The sequence below is a fragment of the Melanaphis sacchari genome, unplaced genomic scaffold, assembly GCF_002803265.2.
Source record: "Melanaphis sacchari strain LSU unplaced genomic scaffold, SCAv2.0 Contig22_pilon_pilon, whole genome shotgun sequence".
Classification (NCBI taxonomy): domain Eukaryota; kingdom Metazoa; phylum Arthropoda; class Insecta; order Hemiptera; family Aphididae; genus Melanaphis; species Melanaphis sacchari.
The window spans coordinates 937644-955708 of NW_020271107.1; the positions used below are offsets into that span (position 1 = coordinate 937644).

At 23.9% G+C, this 18065-nt stretch overlaps 1 protein-coding gene across 1 annotated transcript; it reads left to right on the forward strand.

Moving 5' to 3' along the window:
* The first annotated feature begins 4275 nt into the window (after positions 1-4275).
* LOC112594382 (proto-oncogene tyrosine-protein kinase receptor Ret-like) lies at positions 4276-13866 on the forward strand. Its single transcript, XM_025339140.1, has 15 exons — positions 4276-4400; positions 6122-6183; positions 7318-7523; positions 7700-7846; positions 8317-8471; positions 8533-8700; positions 8793-8907; positions 8978-9128; positions 9184-9301; positions 9957-10146; positions 10201-10390; positions 11006-11135; positions 11216-11417; positions 13382-13539; positions 13598-13866. Exons 1-15 carry the CDS (start codon positions 4349-4351, stop codon positions 13750-13752), a joined length of 2199 nt encoding a protein of 732 aa, XP_025194925.1. The 5' UTR covers positions 4276-4348; the 3' UTR covers positions 13753-13866.
* Positions 13867-18065: the final 4199 nt, after the last annotated feature.

Consider the following 18065-nt stretch of genomic DNA (forward strand, 5'->3'; position numbering starts at 1 on the left):
CTTATCTTAACTATAAATATGAAATTCAAAATATATGTAGTAATTCAAAAAAGTAAAACTTAATATATCACGATAAAAAAATATCAGTAAATTCAAAAACTTTAAATCTTTTCGAGATAATAAGTGTAAGCTGTTAAAAACATAGCACTGTATGCTTCCAAATGTAGGTACCTACGAGTGATCTGACAAACAGAATAATTCACCAAACAACTCTATTTTCTCCAATAATGTAGTTATTTAAAATCAAACTAATGACATTTTTAATTATACCTACCTTAAAACTATATTTTATAATTCATGAAATTTTTGTGTTACTTAATGAATATATTGAGGAGATACATAATTCTGTTTTCAAATAAGAATCCTTGTCTACTGTAAAGTATTTAAAAGATATATTTTCTGAAAATTTCGAAGTTTTAAAATCTAGTATTTTTTTGTTAAGTATTTAATTTTGTGTTCTAAGAATTCATAAGACCATTATGATAGGTTTAAAAAATATAAGGGCTATTGATAGCTTGAAAATTTTAATAATTTATATTAATCTATCAACATTTATAATTTTTAATCCAAGTGTAATAAAAACTAGATCCAATGTTATATATATTTTATATTTTTGAAAAACCATCTTAATGGACTATTAAGTATAATTTAGAACCTATAAATAATTAATGATTGAGAAACTACTCAATAAAAGTTAAAATTAAATACATCAAAAAAAAATATCCACTCAGTGACTTGTAGTAAAAAATGAGAATTCTCATTTGAAAAACAGAAGTTTGTATCGCTACAGTATCGCTCCTTAAATAGTACTAAAAATCTAAAGAATTAAAAAACATAGATGTTGAGTATATTTAAACATTCCAGAGAATCAAAATTTGAATAAATTCAATATTAAAAGAAAAAATGGTGGTGAGCATGTCTGACAATTCACTCTGTATATAATAGTAATGAAAACGGGCGTCGTCGAGGCCCTGACAGAGTGGATTGAACTGGTGGGTGTCGGGAGAACGCTGACGACCCGACTCATTCGAAATTTAATACAGACAAATAAATAGTGTATAATATTTTATTATTATTACTATATATATTACATAGGTATACATTTTTTACTTAGTATATTAGTGTATGATATATACATAGTTTTTCGTCATTAGAGATCGAGACAACTGATAAGTTTAATGCGTAGGACACTACATCTATATATCTATCTATTTATTTAAAAAATATTTTATGTCATATTTTTGTATCGATAAAAATATAATACTAAATTGTACCCGTGCCCTAATGCTTGCAGCCAAAACCTAGTTGATAATTTTTTTTTTCAATTTCCCAAAACATGTACAAATTTAAAAAAAAAAATAAATTTAAAATCAAAATAGTACTTGCACAAACTTTTTTTGAACTTGACTGTCAACCACCGCATTGCAATTAAAATAACAACACATTCCTGTTATCTGTGACACCGCAGACTAATAATATAGCATCAGACACCTAAAAAAAAATGTATTTACTTAAGAATAAAGTTTTCACATTAATTATTGTTGAGTATTATTTTGTCAACAAAAATTCCAAATTTAATAATATTTTTTTGCAATTAAAAAGATGTACTGCTGTGAAAAAACTATAGGTACATTATAAAGACTCAACTTGAAAGTTGAAACATTTTTGCTTTCTTTTCATTATCAATTCTTGAATGTTTATCATTAGTTTTCAGAACTTTTACATTTAATTATAAAATAAAAAATAAAAAAATCACATAGTATAAAATCCACAGACAATTTAAATAAAATATGTTGTTCAAATTCAAACTTCTGTATAAAAAGAAGAGTTGACTAATAATTTGTGAAATATTATTATTACGTTTAACCGTTTCCTGGTTTTGTTAGAATGAATAAATAAAATTTTCCGAGAATATAAACTGTCACAAATAATTTATAACCTTCAAATCTTATGTCGGTTTTCAATACTAAGATTTTATTCTACAGTATTTACAAAACATCGCCCTTAACGCGCAATTTTTCTTTTAACATTATTCATTTTTCTCTTGTATCATGTGCAGTAGACGTGTAGGTATAAACATCTTGGTTGTTTAATTACAATTCACGTCGAATGAAAATATTAAAATTATATAGTATTTCAATAATTAAGTGAAAATTATATAAAAACCTCATTATATATTTATTCATACAATAGTTAAGTGATATATTATATATACTTGGGATCCACGATTGTCGGCCAACAATCCTGTACGTCACCAAAGTGGAAATGGAAATGTGTACATATTTTCTGTGTATAATATGTAAATACATACATTGTACAACATAAGTAAATGACTGCACTTCTTCGCCACAATGAAAATTATAAATTATCACTTCAACAGTTCAACCACAAAAATACTTTGTCACAACATACATGCATGTATAAATGTATAATATATTAGATTTGCCTATGAATATTTATAGTTATTAGTTGGTAATAAATTATAGTTCTATACTACGAGTATTGATTGATGTCTACGCATTTTATATGTTATAAAAGGTATATTCTGATGTTTTGCTTTTATCGCGTCAATTAAACAGGTATAGGATAGGTAGATAAAAAAACCGAGATTGGGTAATTCTTCTTACTTGGCTCTCCTGGTTGCAAGATAGTGGTGTATTTCTAAGTATAAATATTAATATACAAATATTACGAACTCAATTAGAAAAAAATCTGTACATCGCTGTCGTAGCAATTATCCTAAATTTATTTAAAATCATATGTTTCAGGTATTATTGAATACCACTGTACTTATACATGGTTATAGGTACCTACATCACTTATCAGTTATTAATTATTAACTATTATTATATCACTGTGATTTATTTTAAAACTGAATAATAACATGTAATAAAAGGTCTGTTTAAAATAAATTGATAATAAGTAGGTACTTCATTTTTATAATTAATATTACGATTTGAATTTTAAAAAAACTGTCATGAAACAATTAGCATAAAAAATTCCCTACGTGTTTCTCTGTATATACACGTTTCCATTATTTGATCAGCTCTGTGAATAGGTCATTATATATATTATAGTTTGGTAGTCCACACTACACAAATATATTTAATGATAATTCTGTTGATCGTATATTCTTCATAGTGTGTATGAAAATACTATAAGACTTTGGACATGCACTGAAATATTACTAAACGTATATAACAAATGAAGACATCGATTAAATATAGATAATATGCAGGTATTAACTACCTTGGGTAATAAAAGAAATCGGTTAAAACATTAAATGTGATCGACAAAAAAACTAATGATTCGTAATCAAAAAAAATTATACCTAACACTAGCATAATAGATGTTATAAGTGATAATATAACATATATTTTATAAAATTATTAAGTAGGTATAATACGAGTAATTATATGTAATCAAAAACAGATTTTGAACTTACACCTAAGAATCATACGTACGTAATTGTTAGTTAAAAAAAAATTAACTTCTTTCTTTTTAATATTGTCTATTTTACTTAATTATTCGATATAGGTATAAGAGTAAATATTTGTATATTATACAAACTGTAAATAATTATCCATTAAATAAAGCTTAGAACATAATATTATAAATTTTATGCTATTATTGTACATACTTTAACGTAAAACTAAAAAAAATCGCTAAAAATAAATCAAAATAATAACGTAACCCATTTCTATGATTTTATTCTTAACATTCTTTTGCGACAATACACTGTATATTTGTTAATAAATTTACAAAACATTTAAAAATAATATCTATGCTATCATTTTATATATTACGAAGTATGTTTATGCATTACAATAAATAAATTATTGTTTTCTAAGTACCTTACTTGATTAAATTTGCATATACATTTTTTTAAGAAGTAATTTTCTTATCCTTAAAATTGTGTCTTAAATTTTGAGTAAACTAATTTTATTCTTCATAACATAATATATAATTCTTTTAAATACATAAATTTGAACAGTTTGAAAACAAAAATTTATAGAATATAGCGTTTCAAAATGATAAAAATCTAGATTAAAAAAATACAAATTACAAATATATAATTTAATAAGTACTACAAGCAATTATTTATAAATTTAAAACAATATTTTAAATATGAAAAGAAAAAGTATAAGATAAGTCGTTCACTGTGGAGGGGTTGCGGGAGGTAATTGAAAAACTGAGCATGACTGTTTTAAGAAAAACTTGTCGACACGTGAAACTCGTGTGACGCGCAGTTGGAGTAGTGTAGTAGACCTGTTGACAACATATTTTGTTCATTAAATTATTGAACAATAAGAACAAATATAACGCAATCGTTCTAGTTTTAATTGTCATGATTTCCATTCGCAATTTGCATATGCTTATTTGGATTATAGCTGCGTACGGTACGTGAACATACAATTAAATATTAAGCAATTATTAATAATAAAAGAAAAATTTCACTTGCAATGATACAATTTTTATATTTATAATATAGAATCATCATACATAATTATATATATGACTCAATAATCTTAACTATTTTTAATCCAGTAATAATACCATATTCTAAATACGTTTTTAATAAAACATTTATACTTCAATCATTATATTTTTTTTTATTATTATTATAAGTGTAATTACATTTACAAAATATATAAAAAAAATATATCGACTTTTACTTTTAACATAATTAATGATAAAATGTCTTTCACTATGGATAACCGTTAAAGAATATTAAATAATAATGCCAACTCAGAAAAAAAAAATTTTTAATTTTTTTAATTAAGTTAAATTAACAAACTTTAACAAAGAAAAAATATTTATTATTTATTTAAATTAACTATATTGTATAAATATATATCAAATATATTTTATTATTTACATGTTTTTATAATGAACTTGTTTTTTTTTTTTTTTTAATTCAAACTTATCACATGGTTTAGTAATAGATAATGTGCTAATAAATTACTCATTTTTATAATAACAATAATATTGTTCGAATGATAGTTAAATAAGAGATTATACTAGTCAAAATATATATTTGCACCCAATTCAAACCTATGTTATCTTTTATTGTTTATTGACTTTTGCAGTTTAAGACCAATGAACAAAAAAATACAAAAAACGCGCATATTACATAAGAATAATATTATTCAATTTATGGACTTATGATTATTCATTCATTAAACATATCGATATTATTAAAATATATAGGTTTATCTGAAGTAAAAAACACTCCATTTTAAATTAACACATAATTTTTCTAATAATTTTAAAACAAATTTTTAAAAAACTGATGACTTTAAGTAACTATAGGTATGTAACATAAAAGTTATATCGATTTTGTCTCGTAGAGCACAATGAGTCATAAACTTGTGATGGTGTTGGACATCTTAAATATATTTATTACATTTTTATGATCCACCATTCTTTTTTTTTTTTTACAAGAAAACATTCTTTTTTCATCCGTATATTATTATTTCACTTTATCGTTACACTGAATTTTAAAAATTAAACGTTAATTAATTACTTATTTATGATTAAATTTGAAGATAATAATATTAAGTTAAAAATATTTGAAGATAATTAACATTTTAAAATGTATTTTAAGTTTAGTATAAGTAATTCGACATCAATGTCTGGTATTATTAAATATACAAAATTATATCAATAACACAAAATTTTAAGGTATTCATAATAATAAAAATGTAGGTACCCAATATACAATTTTATTTTAAGTAACTCGAGTACGTTTATAAACGTATAACTCTGAAATATAATAGTTTATTGATTGCGAAATTTATGAGTTAACACCTTGGTTGCATTAAGAAAATGAGAACTCAATATTAGTTTCGTGCAAAGAAAATACTACTAAATACATTGAATATAATATTAATTGTTACACTAACTTCTTTGATTTATCACTGAAAAATTTCTCAAGGTTATATAGGTAGGTATAAGTGATAATTCGATCAGTATAAATCTAAATAAATCTTATAAAAAGCTCTTCTGGGTAAAACTTAAATGTAACCTTATTTGTTTATAAAATTATGTAAATCATTTCAGCACATTTATAATTACTACTAATATTGTATACATTTTTATGCGTTTTTGACGTGACCAGGTGTAATAACTCACAGTATTCACCAAAAAAGGACCGATACCTCCGATTCTATGTCGTCACAGGTCAGTATATATTATACAGGTACTTACTAAAGAACTAAAATTATTACAATTTTAATTTAAATTCTGATACTTAAATACTTTTTACACTTAGCCATATTGGTAACTCTATATATTGTATTTTTAGAAGAAATCAATGTAATAACATAAGGTCCAGTTGGTACTTATATAACGTTTAAAATTTTAAAGAATATTGCGTTAATTTTGATATGTTGTCATAAAAATGCTAAACCTTAAATATGCTATGTATACCCCTTGATTTTTTCTTTTATTATTATAACATTAAAGACTAAATATTTATTATTTTCGGTCATTTTAAAATAATTAAAAAGTTAAACAGTTCTTTATTTGTCAAGTTTCGCATAATATGCGAGATTCGTTTCAATTATATTTGAAAGCTAAATAGTAAGTTATATTAAAATAGGTCATAAAGGGGTGTTTAAAGAATACATATATTACATGAAGCAGTCACGAATGAGTTTCTCAGAAATCTGACGCTTTATCAAACTGATAGCTAATGATAAATAAAAGTTTAATTTCGCTAACGAGACATTATTGCGCGTGCTACGTAGGTAGACCATAATTTTATGTAATAAAGCTTTAAGTATAATGAACTAAACATATTTGACCTACAAAGTATAAAACAATACGATATATTTTGTTAGTAAAACGTTTTTTACCTTTTTTTATTGACTTGATTAAATTAAATTAACTATATCAACAATTGTACTTATACGGGTATAAGGTATGTACGTATACCTACCTCTATTTATTAAAACTTTATGACAATTTTAACGAAAACAATAAAAATAAAACTTAATACAACTAAAAATTATTTAACGATATACCTATTTTTAAACTTTTATGATGAGCTTTTATATATAAAATACAAAATGAATTATTAAATACTATTTAAAATAGTTTTATAATTTGAAGCTATACTCGTATTTAAAAAAGATAATTTAGTGAAAAATTAAAATAAACGATGATTGGTATAAATTAATTCGTATAAAGTATTAGTTATTTATACTTACCTAACCTAACCTAGGAGATTTTTGATTATTTTATACCTATTATTCTTATCACGTTAAAAACATAAAATATCATTTAATTTATAATGTAATTAATTTTTATTAGATTTATCCAAATACCACGTATACAGTGAATAAAGGTTCTAGTAATTACGTCCGTGTTGCCGAACCTTTACCCAATATAAAGTTACAAAAATTAAACTTTTATCTCGAAGAACAAGATTCTAAAGTATTTGGTGTAACAAAAAAGGGTGGAATAGTATTTATCAAAGATGCAGCATTTTTACAAACATTTAATTATTCACAATTTACGTAAGTTCAGAAAAAATTCAAATTATTTATTTATAATATTGGTTTATTAGTTTATAATTATTAATTCATATAATTAAATCAAGTTCATGAAAAATTGTATGCAAAAGTGTACAGAATTATGTTGTTCATAATTTATTAATAATTAATATTTTATGAAAATTAAGTATCTTTTTTAGGCTAAAAATATTTTATGGCAAAGATAAAAAAACGGAAATAATTTTAAAACTTGAAAAATTACTGGAAGAGCCGTGCAAGAAAACATCACATTGTTCTAATATTCATTTAGACACAAAATTTGAATGTACATCGTCTTGTGGGATAGGGTGTGTAAAGTATAAGCTATGATATATTTATATTAAAAAAAGAGAAAATTTTAATTTTATGTAAGCGTTTTTTATAATCAATCAACACATCACTGAATAGTTAAAATTATTAAAAAAATGTTCAAGCTCTACCGATGTATCTATATATTAGATAATAATTTGATATTGTTTTAAGAATAATTATTAATTATACATTCATCGTTATTATGAATCTATACTGTTTTTCTAATGTCATGTTTAAATTATAAATTATGAAGTTTTTATAACGAACTACAACCATTCATATTTATAATAGCTTAAATTATATTTTTTACCAACTGTTTTTTTTAAATAATATATAAACGTTAATAGTCATTAGGTACTAACACAACTTTTTTATAGACGAAATAATATCTTATATTATATCGTACATTATAATGAATATAGGTAATAACTTTAAGGATACATAATATTTTTTCAAACCTTTGCAGAGCTTTTTCAAAATGCCAATGGCGAGAATCGCCAAAACCAGATGCGTTTACTGCAAATTATTCAACTTGTACCCCAGATATTAACACCTGTCCAGATGGAAATTGTGACAGCCTTGAAAAATTAAACGATTTAATTTGCCCACAAGACTGTACCAGTAATTATAATTATAACTTTTTTACAAATAGACATTTTTTTTAAACGTAATTTTAATAAAGATGAAGTATTTGGAACTGGAAAAGAAGGTCATACTGGGATTTCAAAAGCTAAAGGCATTTGTACATGCGACGAAATTGGAAAATGTACATGTGAAACAAAACTCAGAGTTGAACCGTTGAAAATTCAAAAAGTTCAAAATGACTCCGTTAAACTCGCACATATACCATGTATATTATAACTTATAATTTATTGCATAAAAATGTAGCATCTAAATTAATTTTTTTACTAATTTTTCCTCTTAAAATTATGTTTTATTCAGTAAATAATGACCAAGATATGTGCGGAAATTGGTGCGATAGCAATGTAAATACAAGTATAATAATAGTAGTAGCATTTGTAACAACTGGGGTTGTTATGTATTGTTGCAGAAATAGGTGAATTTTAGGTTAACTACAATATAATATTATTATTTTAGTTTTATCAATACAATAATATTATTTTCAGAATCGTGTGTATTTTGGGCAGTCATAAAACGAATAGGAACGTCAGAACACTCAGAACACTCAGAACACTCGAGGAACTATTACCAAACTTCAATCAAGATGAATATCAACCAAACCCAGTACCCAACAGAGATACTTATACCGTTAATACTGTAAATATCAGTGTCCATTTTTATTATATGATTATTGTTATACTTTATTCTACAGGACTTTGACCCTAAATGGGAGTTTCCTAGAAGTAGACTTATTCTAGAGCAGGTTATTGGCGAAGGAGAATTTGGTAAAGTTCTGAAAGCTCAAGCTATAGATATTCCTGGAACAAAAGGTATAATTATGTAACTAATATTATACATATTCAATCTATGAAATTTGTATATATAATAAGTATATAACTACCTATACTCTATATCAGCGGTTCTCAAACTGTGGTACGCGTACCACTAGTGGTACGCGAAAGACTACATGATGGTACGCGGAACTGCGGAAGGCCGCATAGTGGTAGGATTTTTAATCATCAGTGGTACGCGACTGATTGATAATATACTTAAATGGTACGCGAAATAAAAAGTTTGAGAACCGCTGCTCTATATACTTATACTTTATATTGAATATAATTTCAAATAGTCAAATAAAAAATTATTGTACAATCATAGTGAATTAAAAATACTAATTTAATTCATAATTATACTCAGCAAATTTTCAGTCAACAGTCACGTTTCGATTTTTGGTATGAGACTTGTGACCTTAACGGCTTTACGCGTTTTAGCTATAATATATGAATACATTCATTATTAATAATAAAAATGCTACAGCGGCGTCTAAACGCCGTCCTGCAGCTATTATATGCATACTCAAGTTTTGTTCGCCCCTTCAATAGAGTGTCATTGGAAGGGTCACATTCCAACATTATTTTATGACTTTGTGTGTTTATTAAAAATATATATATGCATCTTAAAATATAAATTCTACATATAATTTAGGCATGTCGACGGTCGCAGTAAAAACAATAAAAAATAATGCAGGAAAAACTGAAAAGGATGATTTGTTGTCAGAGTACAACTTGTTAAAAGACGTTAATCATCCAAATGTAGTTAAATTACTCGGGGCTTGTACAACTCAAGAAGGACCATTTTACCTAATTATTGAATATGCTAAATATGGCTCACTTAGGTAAATTGATTTATAAATAAATCGACATTTATTAAAAAATAATACATTATCTAGATCTTACCTCCGAAAGAGTAGAATCCTAGACAACAATACAAATGGCCTTGTTTCCAATACAGCAGAAAAGTTCCAGCATAACGAAAGCCCAATATCTATGGCATTTCCACTTTACCCGATCAGTCCAAAAGATATTTTGAAATTCGCCTGGCAAATATCCAAGGGAATGGCTTATTTAGCAGACCTAAAAGTAAAATATTTCATTTGTATTAAATTTTAACTGATACTAAATAAAACCAGTGCTATAAAGAATACTTTAAAAATCTATTTAAAATAATTTGCACTGAAATACATTTTTTTTAAAGTACGAGAATTTACCTTTTTATAATCTCAAACATTTTTTAGTCAATATATTTATGTAATACCTACTTGAAATTAAAATATATTTTACTTATGCTTAAAATATTTTTCTAAATAAAAAAAAAAAATGTTTTCGCGCCTAAAATGTTACTATTCCCAAAATTTTTATAGAATTTTATTTAAAAAAACTTATTACTTAATTATAATGTCAAGATTACAAAATGTAATAGGACATTAACATGATAGTTTGTATTTAAATTTTAAATAATTATTTACAAAATTACTATTAATCAAATAAAATAAATCGCTCCAAAAAAACAAATAATGTAATATTCAATAACAATCACAAGTATAGGTGTTTACAACTTTAAAAATTTAAATAATTTTAATAAATGTTTAAAAAATAATACATAAACAAAAAAAAATTAAAAAATAATAACTAGACATAAGACTTTTAAATATAAATACTAAAAAAAACATTGATAATATATTATATTATCTATAGTTAGTTCATAGAGATCTGGCTGCAAGAAACGTTCTAGTTACTGAAGATAAAATATGTAAAATATCCGACTTCGGTCTGACCAGAGATGTTTACGAGGATAATACTTATTTAAAAAAAACGAAAGGAAGAGGTCTGTATTCTTTTTTCTTTAACTTATATATATTTATCTGAAAAAAATATTTTAAATTAATTAACATAAATTGTATCTAGTTCCAGTCAAATGGATGGCACCAGAATCTTTAGCAGATCATATATACACTAGTAGATCAGATGTCTGGAGTTTTGGAATCTTACTTTGGGAATTAGTCACTTTAGGAGCAGTTCCATATCCTGGAATAATCGTACAGGATTTATTTAAACTATTGAAGGAAGGATACCGAATGGATAAACCAAAAAACTGTTCAGTTGAATTGTAAGTATAAGGATTATTAATAGGATTTATAGGTATAAATATGACAGAATGATTAAAAAAAGTATTAACTAATATTTTAGATTAGACTATTTTAGACTATTCAGATTGATATTAAAAATAATATCACTTTAATATTAACATCAATAAATACTCGATCAACATTTTCAGAAAACATCAGATTCACAATAATTTTTCAAATCATTGAAATTAAAATTAAAAGAATTAGGTATTAAAAAACAGCAACATTTTAAAATTATAATAAAATAATAATAATAAATAGTTACTCAGGATAAACTTAAAAAAAATAAATAAAATATTTAAATAGTAATAGCAAATTTTGTACACACTGGTTTTAATTCACAGATCTTCATAGTTCTATTGGAACTAGTAGAAATTAAAAACAAAAAATGGTAAGTAGGTCAGACAGGTCAGTATAATGAAAATGTGTTAAATTTGAATTAAGTGATAAATTATTACTACAACAAAACGACTGGATTCTTTGTACGGCGTGCCAGTCTCCTATGTCTAAGAATATTTTCTAATTATTTATTTATATTAGCAATTTGCAACACAGTATTGGTTGAACTATAAATTTTGTTCAAAAACATCGCATGTATTAATAATAATATTAATACAATATTGTATTATATATTATTATTACAAACTTATAAGTCAATAATAACTTATTACTAAAAAAGTGTAAATAAGTTATATCGAAAATTTCATTGTATATAATTTTGCAATTTTAGTACGATTGAAATGTTTCTACAATTAATATATTTCTTTTTTTTTTTTTACTTAAACAAATTAATAAATACTATTTGAAGGGAATTTTAAGGACAAACTTTTAAGATATTAAAAATTTGTGTTTCAAAAATTCAAAAAAAATTCTCATAAAAATAATAACTTTCAAACCTCAGTTATTAAAATTAAAAATGACATATATTTTTAACTAAGATAATTTGCTAATTTTTGTAAATTTCAACAATTTTATCAACATTTTAATTTCTAATTACTTAAAAAAAAAAACTATGACTACAAATTTTTAATATTTTTATATTGCTTTAAAACTAAAGACAATCTCATACCAAAAACTAACCATAAATTACTCCTAAAAGTGGTATCACTTAATATTTTAATACAATACATCGATTCATAATATTATAAATTTAATTTTATACGTAAAAAAATATAATTTTACCAAGGGAAAACTATAAATTCTAGTATAAATATATTTTTTTTTTAATAATCATTTAGCATTCTTTTTGAATTCAAACTTTAAAAAGATTAAATGTGCTAATAAAAATGATCATATAATAATTATGTTTAGCATAAGTACTTGTCACGAAACCACTGTACTTCAGACTATGAATTATCTTTATAATAACAGCTACAAATAATTTGGTTTATGTTACATTTATACATTTATTAAGATCAACAAATTAAAGTAATATGATATAGGTACTTATATAGTAATATCTTCAATGCTCTATCAATAAGTAATATTTTAATAATTTATAAGTAGGTTGTGCACCTAATGACTGTAGTTATGCATTTTGGTAACATAATATTTCAACATATAAACTTTGTATTATTGAGTAAGTACAATAAATGCATAATGACAAAAGAAAATAAATTAATATTCAATGTGAAAAAAACAAATTTATATTATTTGATCTATTTATCAGTTTACCTTGTAAGGTTTTCAGCTGTTGTTATTCGTTAGTATTTACGAAATACACGTATCTGCTTTAAAAAATTTGGCTTTTGCCTTTTGTGTTTTATCATCGTTATTACAAGTGCATATTTAATAATAACTATATATGTAGACATATAAATATATAACTATGATACTATATCTCAATACCATAATGTACAATATATAAATTCATAATGTTTAAATAGTACAGTTGTGTTTTGAACAAATCGTTGTGTGTTGATTTTCTGAATTATATTTACTATAGGTACGATATAATGAACAACTGTTGGGCAGAAGATCAATACAGAAGACCTAGTTTTAAATCGTTAACAAAGTCGCTAGAAGAAATGTTGGAAAAAGGAAACGATTACTTAAAATTGGATTTCAAACAAATTGTGAATAACATGTGTTACTTTATGGATGGTAATTTTTTATTTACAATCACATATAAAAATTATTTTGTAACAAAATGTTTTTTTAGATGAAGAACTAGCAAATCAAAATCAAACTACAACTGAAACTGCAGAAGAAGTAAAATATGAAATTCCTAAACCTGTTAGTGAAATTGGAATAGCATATGTAACGATGAAAGACTTTAAATTTGATCCAGAACAGCAACATACAGAAGTTGTGTGAAGTTATTTAAAAATATGATTTTGTGCCAAATGAGAGTTACCCAAATACTAGTCAAATATTACATAATTTAATACTATTATAAGGAGTACTTAATTATCAATACATTTTACATAGGTACCTATTATTATTATTTAATCTAACAAATTTAAATTAGATATTATGCTTCCGATTGTAAATTTATTGAAACATTTTGCTGTAAAAAATTATTATTTGTAAGTTATATAAAAACATTATTTATACAGGTATAATTTTTATTAAGTGCTAAATTTTAAATTTACTTATTTATTTATCTAAGTTCCTATCAGTAATATAAAATTATATAATGTATAAAAACATAATAATAATTACCTATACGATCTTAACTATTATTAATATCTTCTTCAAACATACTACCACGTCATTTAAATTTTCGTATTTTTAACGAATTTATAGATAGAAAATTATAAATATCAATGACTAATAATTACTAATACAATATTTCCTATGATTACATAATAAGAAAACTGCAGTGTGTATGTATGGCACACTTGCGAATAAGGTAGATATATAACTCAACACAATAATTCGTATAATACTTATTACATATCTAATGGGTACACTAAAACCCACACCATATACTAAGCTGACTATGTTATAAATGGTGAGAGTGATCTGGTCAAAAATCTAACGACAAAAATTCTATTGGTCGAAATATCATTTTGTCCAACACATTTTTGATCGGAAAATAAAATATCCAAAATACAAGTGATCAAAATATATAATAGTTAAAAAATTTATAAAAATATAAATATAAATGTTGAGTTTAATGTTTAAAAAAAAAATAAAATAATTAGCTATTATTATATAATTAAAAAAAAATTGAAATTTTGAGCTATTCTTTTTAAGTACTTTAATAAATATTAACCTGGATCACCTTTGTTTGATTTATTTTAAATGTATATTGTTGGATTGTATTTAAATTTCCTTTTTTTTATTTCTCTGTCTACAAACTTCATCTCAATTTCTGCTTTAGTTTCGTGTTTCAAATATTTTCATGATCATTATCTTATAAACTACCTCAGCTATTATCGCTTGTAATAACTAGAGGTCGGAATAATATTCTCTTAAAATAGTCAAAATAAGATGCTAATATTCCCTAAAAAATTGACAATATTCTTCTAATATTCTTTAAAAACTGTAGGTAATTAAATATGCAAAAAATATGGTTTTACAGTAATATATTCTCCTAAATTCAAAATATGCTTTTATGTTTAAAAAAAATATAATCTAATTGATACATAAAGGTCATTAATTATGATACAATTCTATATGTTTACTGAAATATATGTATATTTTTTATTTATTTAAATAAAGAATATCTTATAATTTAGCTTGAAAAAAAATTTAACTTAACACTTTATTAACTTATTCCATATCGTTATTCCATTTATAGTTATCTCAATAATAACAGACTAAAAACTTATTTAATATTATTTATAATTTTCGTCCCTATAACACAAAATATCCAAATTCCATAAAATGAATCAATATATTTTCTAATATTCTTTTATCTTAAAATATTCTCAAATATGCAAAAATTACTTTTACCATTGAATTATATGATTAATAATTTTTTATAGATTTCAAACCGAAATTCAACTGCATATACTATGAATAGATGTTAGCATATATTTCCCAAGATTAATTAGGCAGGTAGCAATAAGAACAAATCTTACTCCGGTAAAATTTGAGTGGCGCCTTAAATTACATTTACGATCAAGTTTTTTGTATTTTTTTCCGATTCTTATTTTAAATCAATAATTATTAAATATACATATAACATACGGAGAATATCCGTATTAATTTTTATCTGATATTTGTTAAATATTTCATTCAAAATATCCAAGAGATGTGGATAATTGATTCATTAGACATCCTACAGATATCTAATATATTATGTTAAAACATTTTGTACAGTGTTATTTAAGACATGCATTAAATATACAAATATATAAATGAATCTTCAAGGGATATTTGTGTAATATTTTTTTACTATATCATGGATAGCATTATTGTTGCACACAAATCTGTTTTTCAATATATTATTTCCTATATTAAATAGATACACTATAGATATGTTATTTATGATAAACAATTTTAAACATGATATATATATATATATATATATTAAAGACTAAATATCCTGTATACATCATTTAAACAATATCACATGAATGTTGTTAACAAATCAGATTTTCGATATATTATTTCTGATATTAAAAAGATATACTGTAAATATGTTATTTTTAATAAATATTTTTAGATATCAAAAAAACATTAATTATTAGATACATGGCAAATATCATGCAGAAAATATCTTATATTATTTTATATTCCGCACAAATAATTTTTTTTATATCAAAATCTTGATGTAGTAAAATTATCATATGAATAAAGAAACACATATATTCATATATGAATTATCATATTAATTGACAAATATACAAAAATGTATTTAGACTGAATATAAAATATAATATAATATCAATGTATAGTTTTTGGTATGGGCAGACTCAAAAATAATATACAAAAGATAAGGTAATTCCTACCTCTAGACTAATAACTAAAAAGGTACGTTTGTCAATTTCAATTATTAATTATTATTCTTAATTACATATTACTTTGATCAGAAAATCCACTCGACAACAAAATTTAAATTATAATTTATATTAATTAATAATATTCGACCATATAATTATTTTTTAGTTGAAAAATATTTCGACTAAAAACATAATTTAATCGCTAAACTGTCGACTAAAATGTTCGGCACGGTTATAAAATATCTGATTCCTCCTCCGGGTTTTGATTTTAGATGCGAAGAATCCTTGAAAGCAAAATGGACAAATAACTTAAACAACCGTTTCTATCGAGAAACCAATTTTAAATATATTTCACACACATCAGAAAAAATAGGTGTTGTGATTAATCTTTCAAAAATTGAAAAACCAAAACAATCAGGAATATATTTGAAGTTTGAACAAGAAGTTGACAAAGAATGACCCGTATTTTTGTAAACTGATCATACTTCTATCGATGCGGCCCGTGATATCTTAAAAACATAGATGAATAAAAAGTGAAATGACTTAAAAAACTCACAACCCACAATATAACCTAGTACAACGATAATTACCAAAAGATAACTATAATGACTTTATTTTATTTTATACGATTTTTTTTAATTTTTAGTTGTATATATTTAAAATTTGACCGGAAAAAAATTAACAAACTTATAATGCACCAAGATAAAGGTGTATTTCAGTTTTAGAGTACATCTACGTTAATTCACGGTCAATTTGGCACACCTAATTTTATTGTACCTCACTCTGTAAACTATTTCGACCGAAATGAGCAATCCGCCTATGGCAGATCAGATATAGCTCTTGGTATGTTTTCGAACGTAGCTAAAATTACTCCATAAACTTTAAATTTTAGAACAAACTCTAAATAACTTCCGTTAAAATTAATCGATTGTTTTTTAAGTCTATACTAGGTAGTTAACCACATGAAGGTATTGCACTTTTTTGTACATTTAAATAATAAATAATAATAAATTAAATATTATTTTCTTTTATTTAAAAACAATCTTATATAGTAATGCATGGCAAGTTGACTATTCTAAGCCATTTTTTTATTTATTTATTTATTTTTTTTTTATTGTATTTTTATAAGCGAAAGCAATCTTACCTATTTATCTATAAAACAATATCTAGGTATTCAATTTTCGCGAGCTAAAATGAAGTTCAAGCCCCTATATCATGGTGTGCGCAGGCCTCTTTTTCTGTGCATGCAGAAGGCTGTCACTGAAGCCTCTGAAAGTTATTTTAAGCATGTAAAATTCTGATAAAATATATACACAATACACAAATATTGAAATGTCTTAGGTATTATTTAACCAAAAAAATTTCACTTAAAACTCAAATTTAACAAATTTAAATACAAAATAAAAATAATAAAACTTAGAATAATTGAATCAGTTTGTTATATCATACAACTTGCACAAATAAATAAAAAAATAGTATATAAATATATATATTGAATATACCTACTAATTATTTATTACTTGTATTTGTTATTATAATTCTTTTCTTGATACCTTGAATGAATTCTATTCGAAAATAATAAAATACGCTTTCTGTGAAAACTTTGCACGTCCAACCGATTAAAACAAAGAATCTACCTTGGTTAATGGTCTGGATATTATATATTTATGTGTACATTATTATCGCGATAATTAACGCCGGTTAGTGGTCAAATGACAGCAATGAACGAAGGGA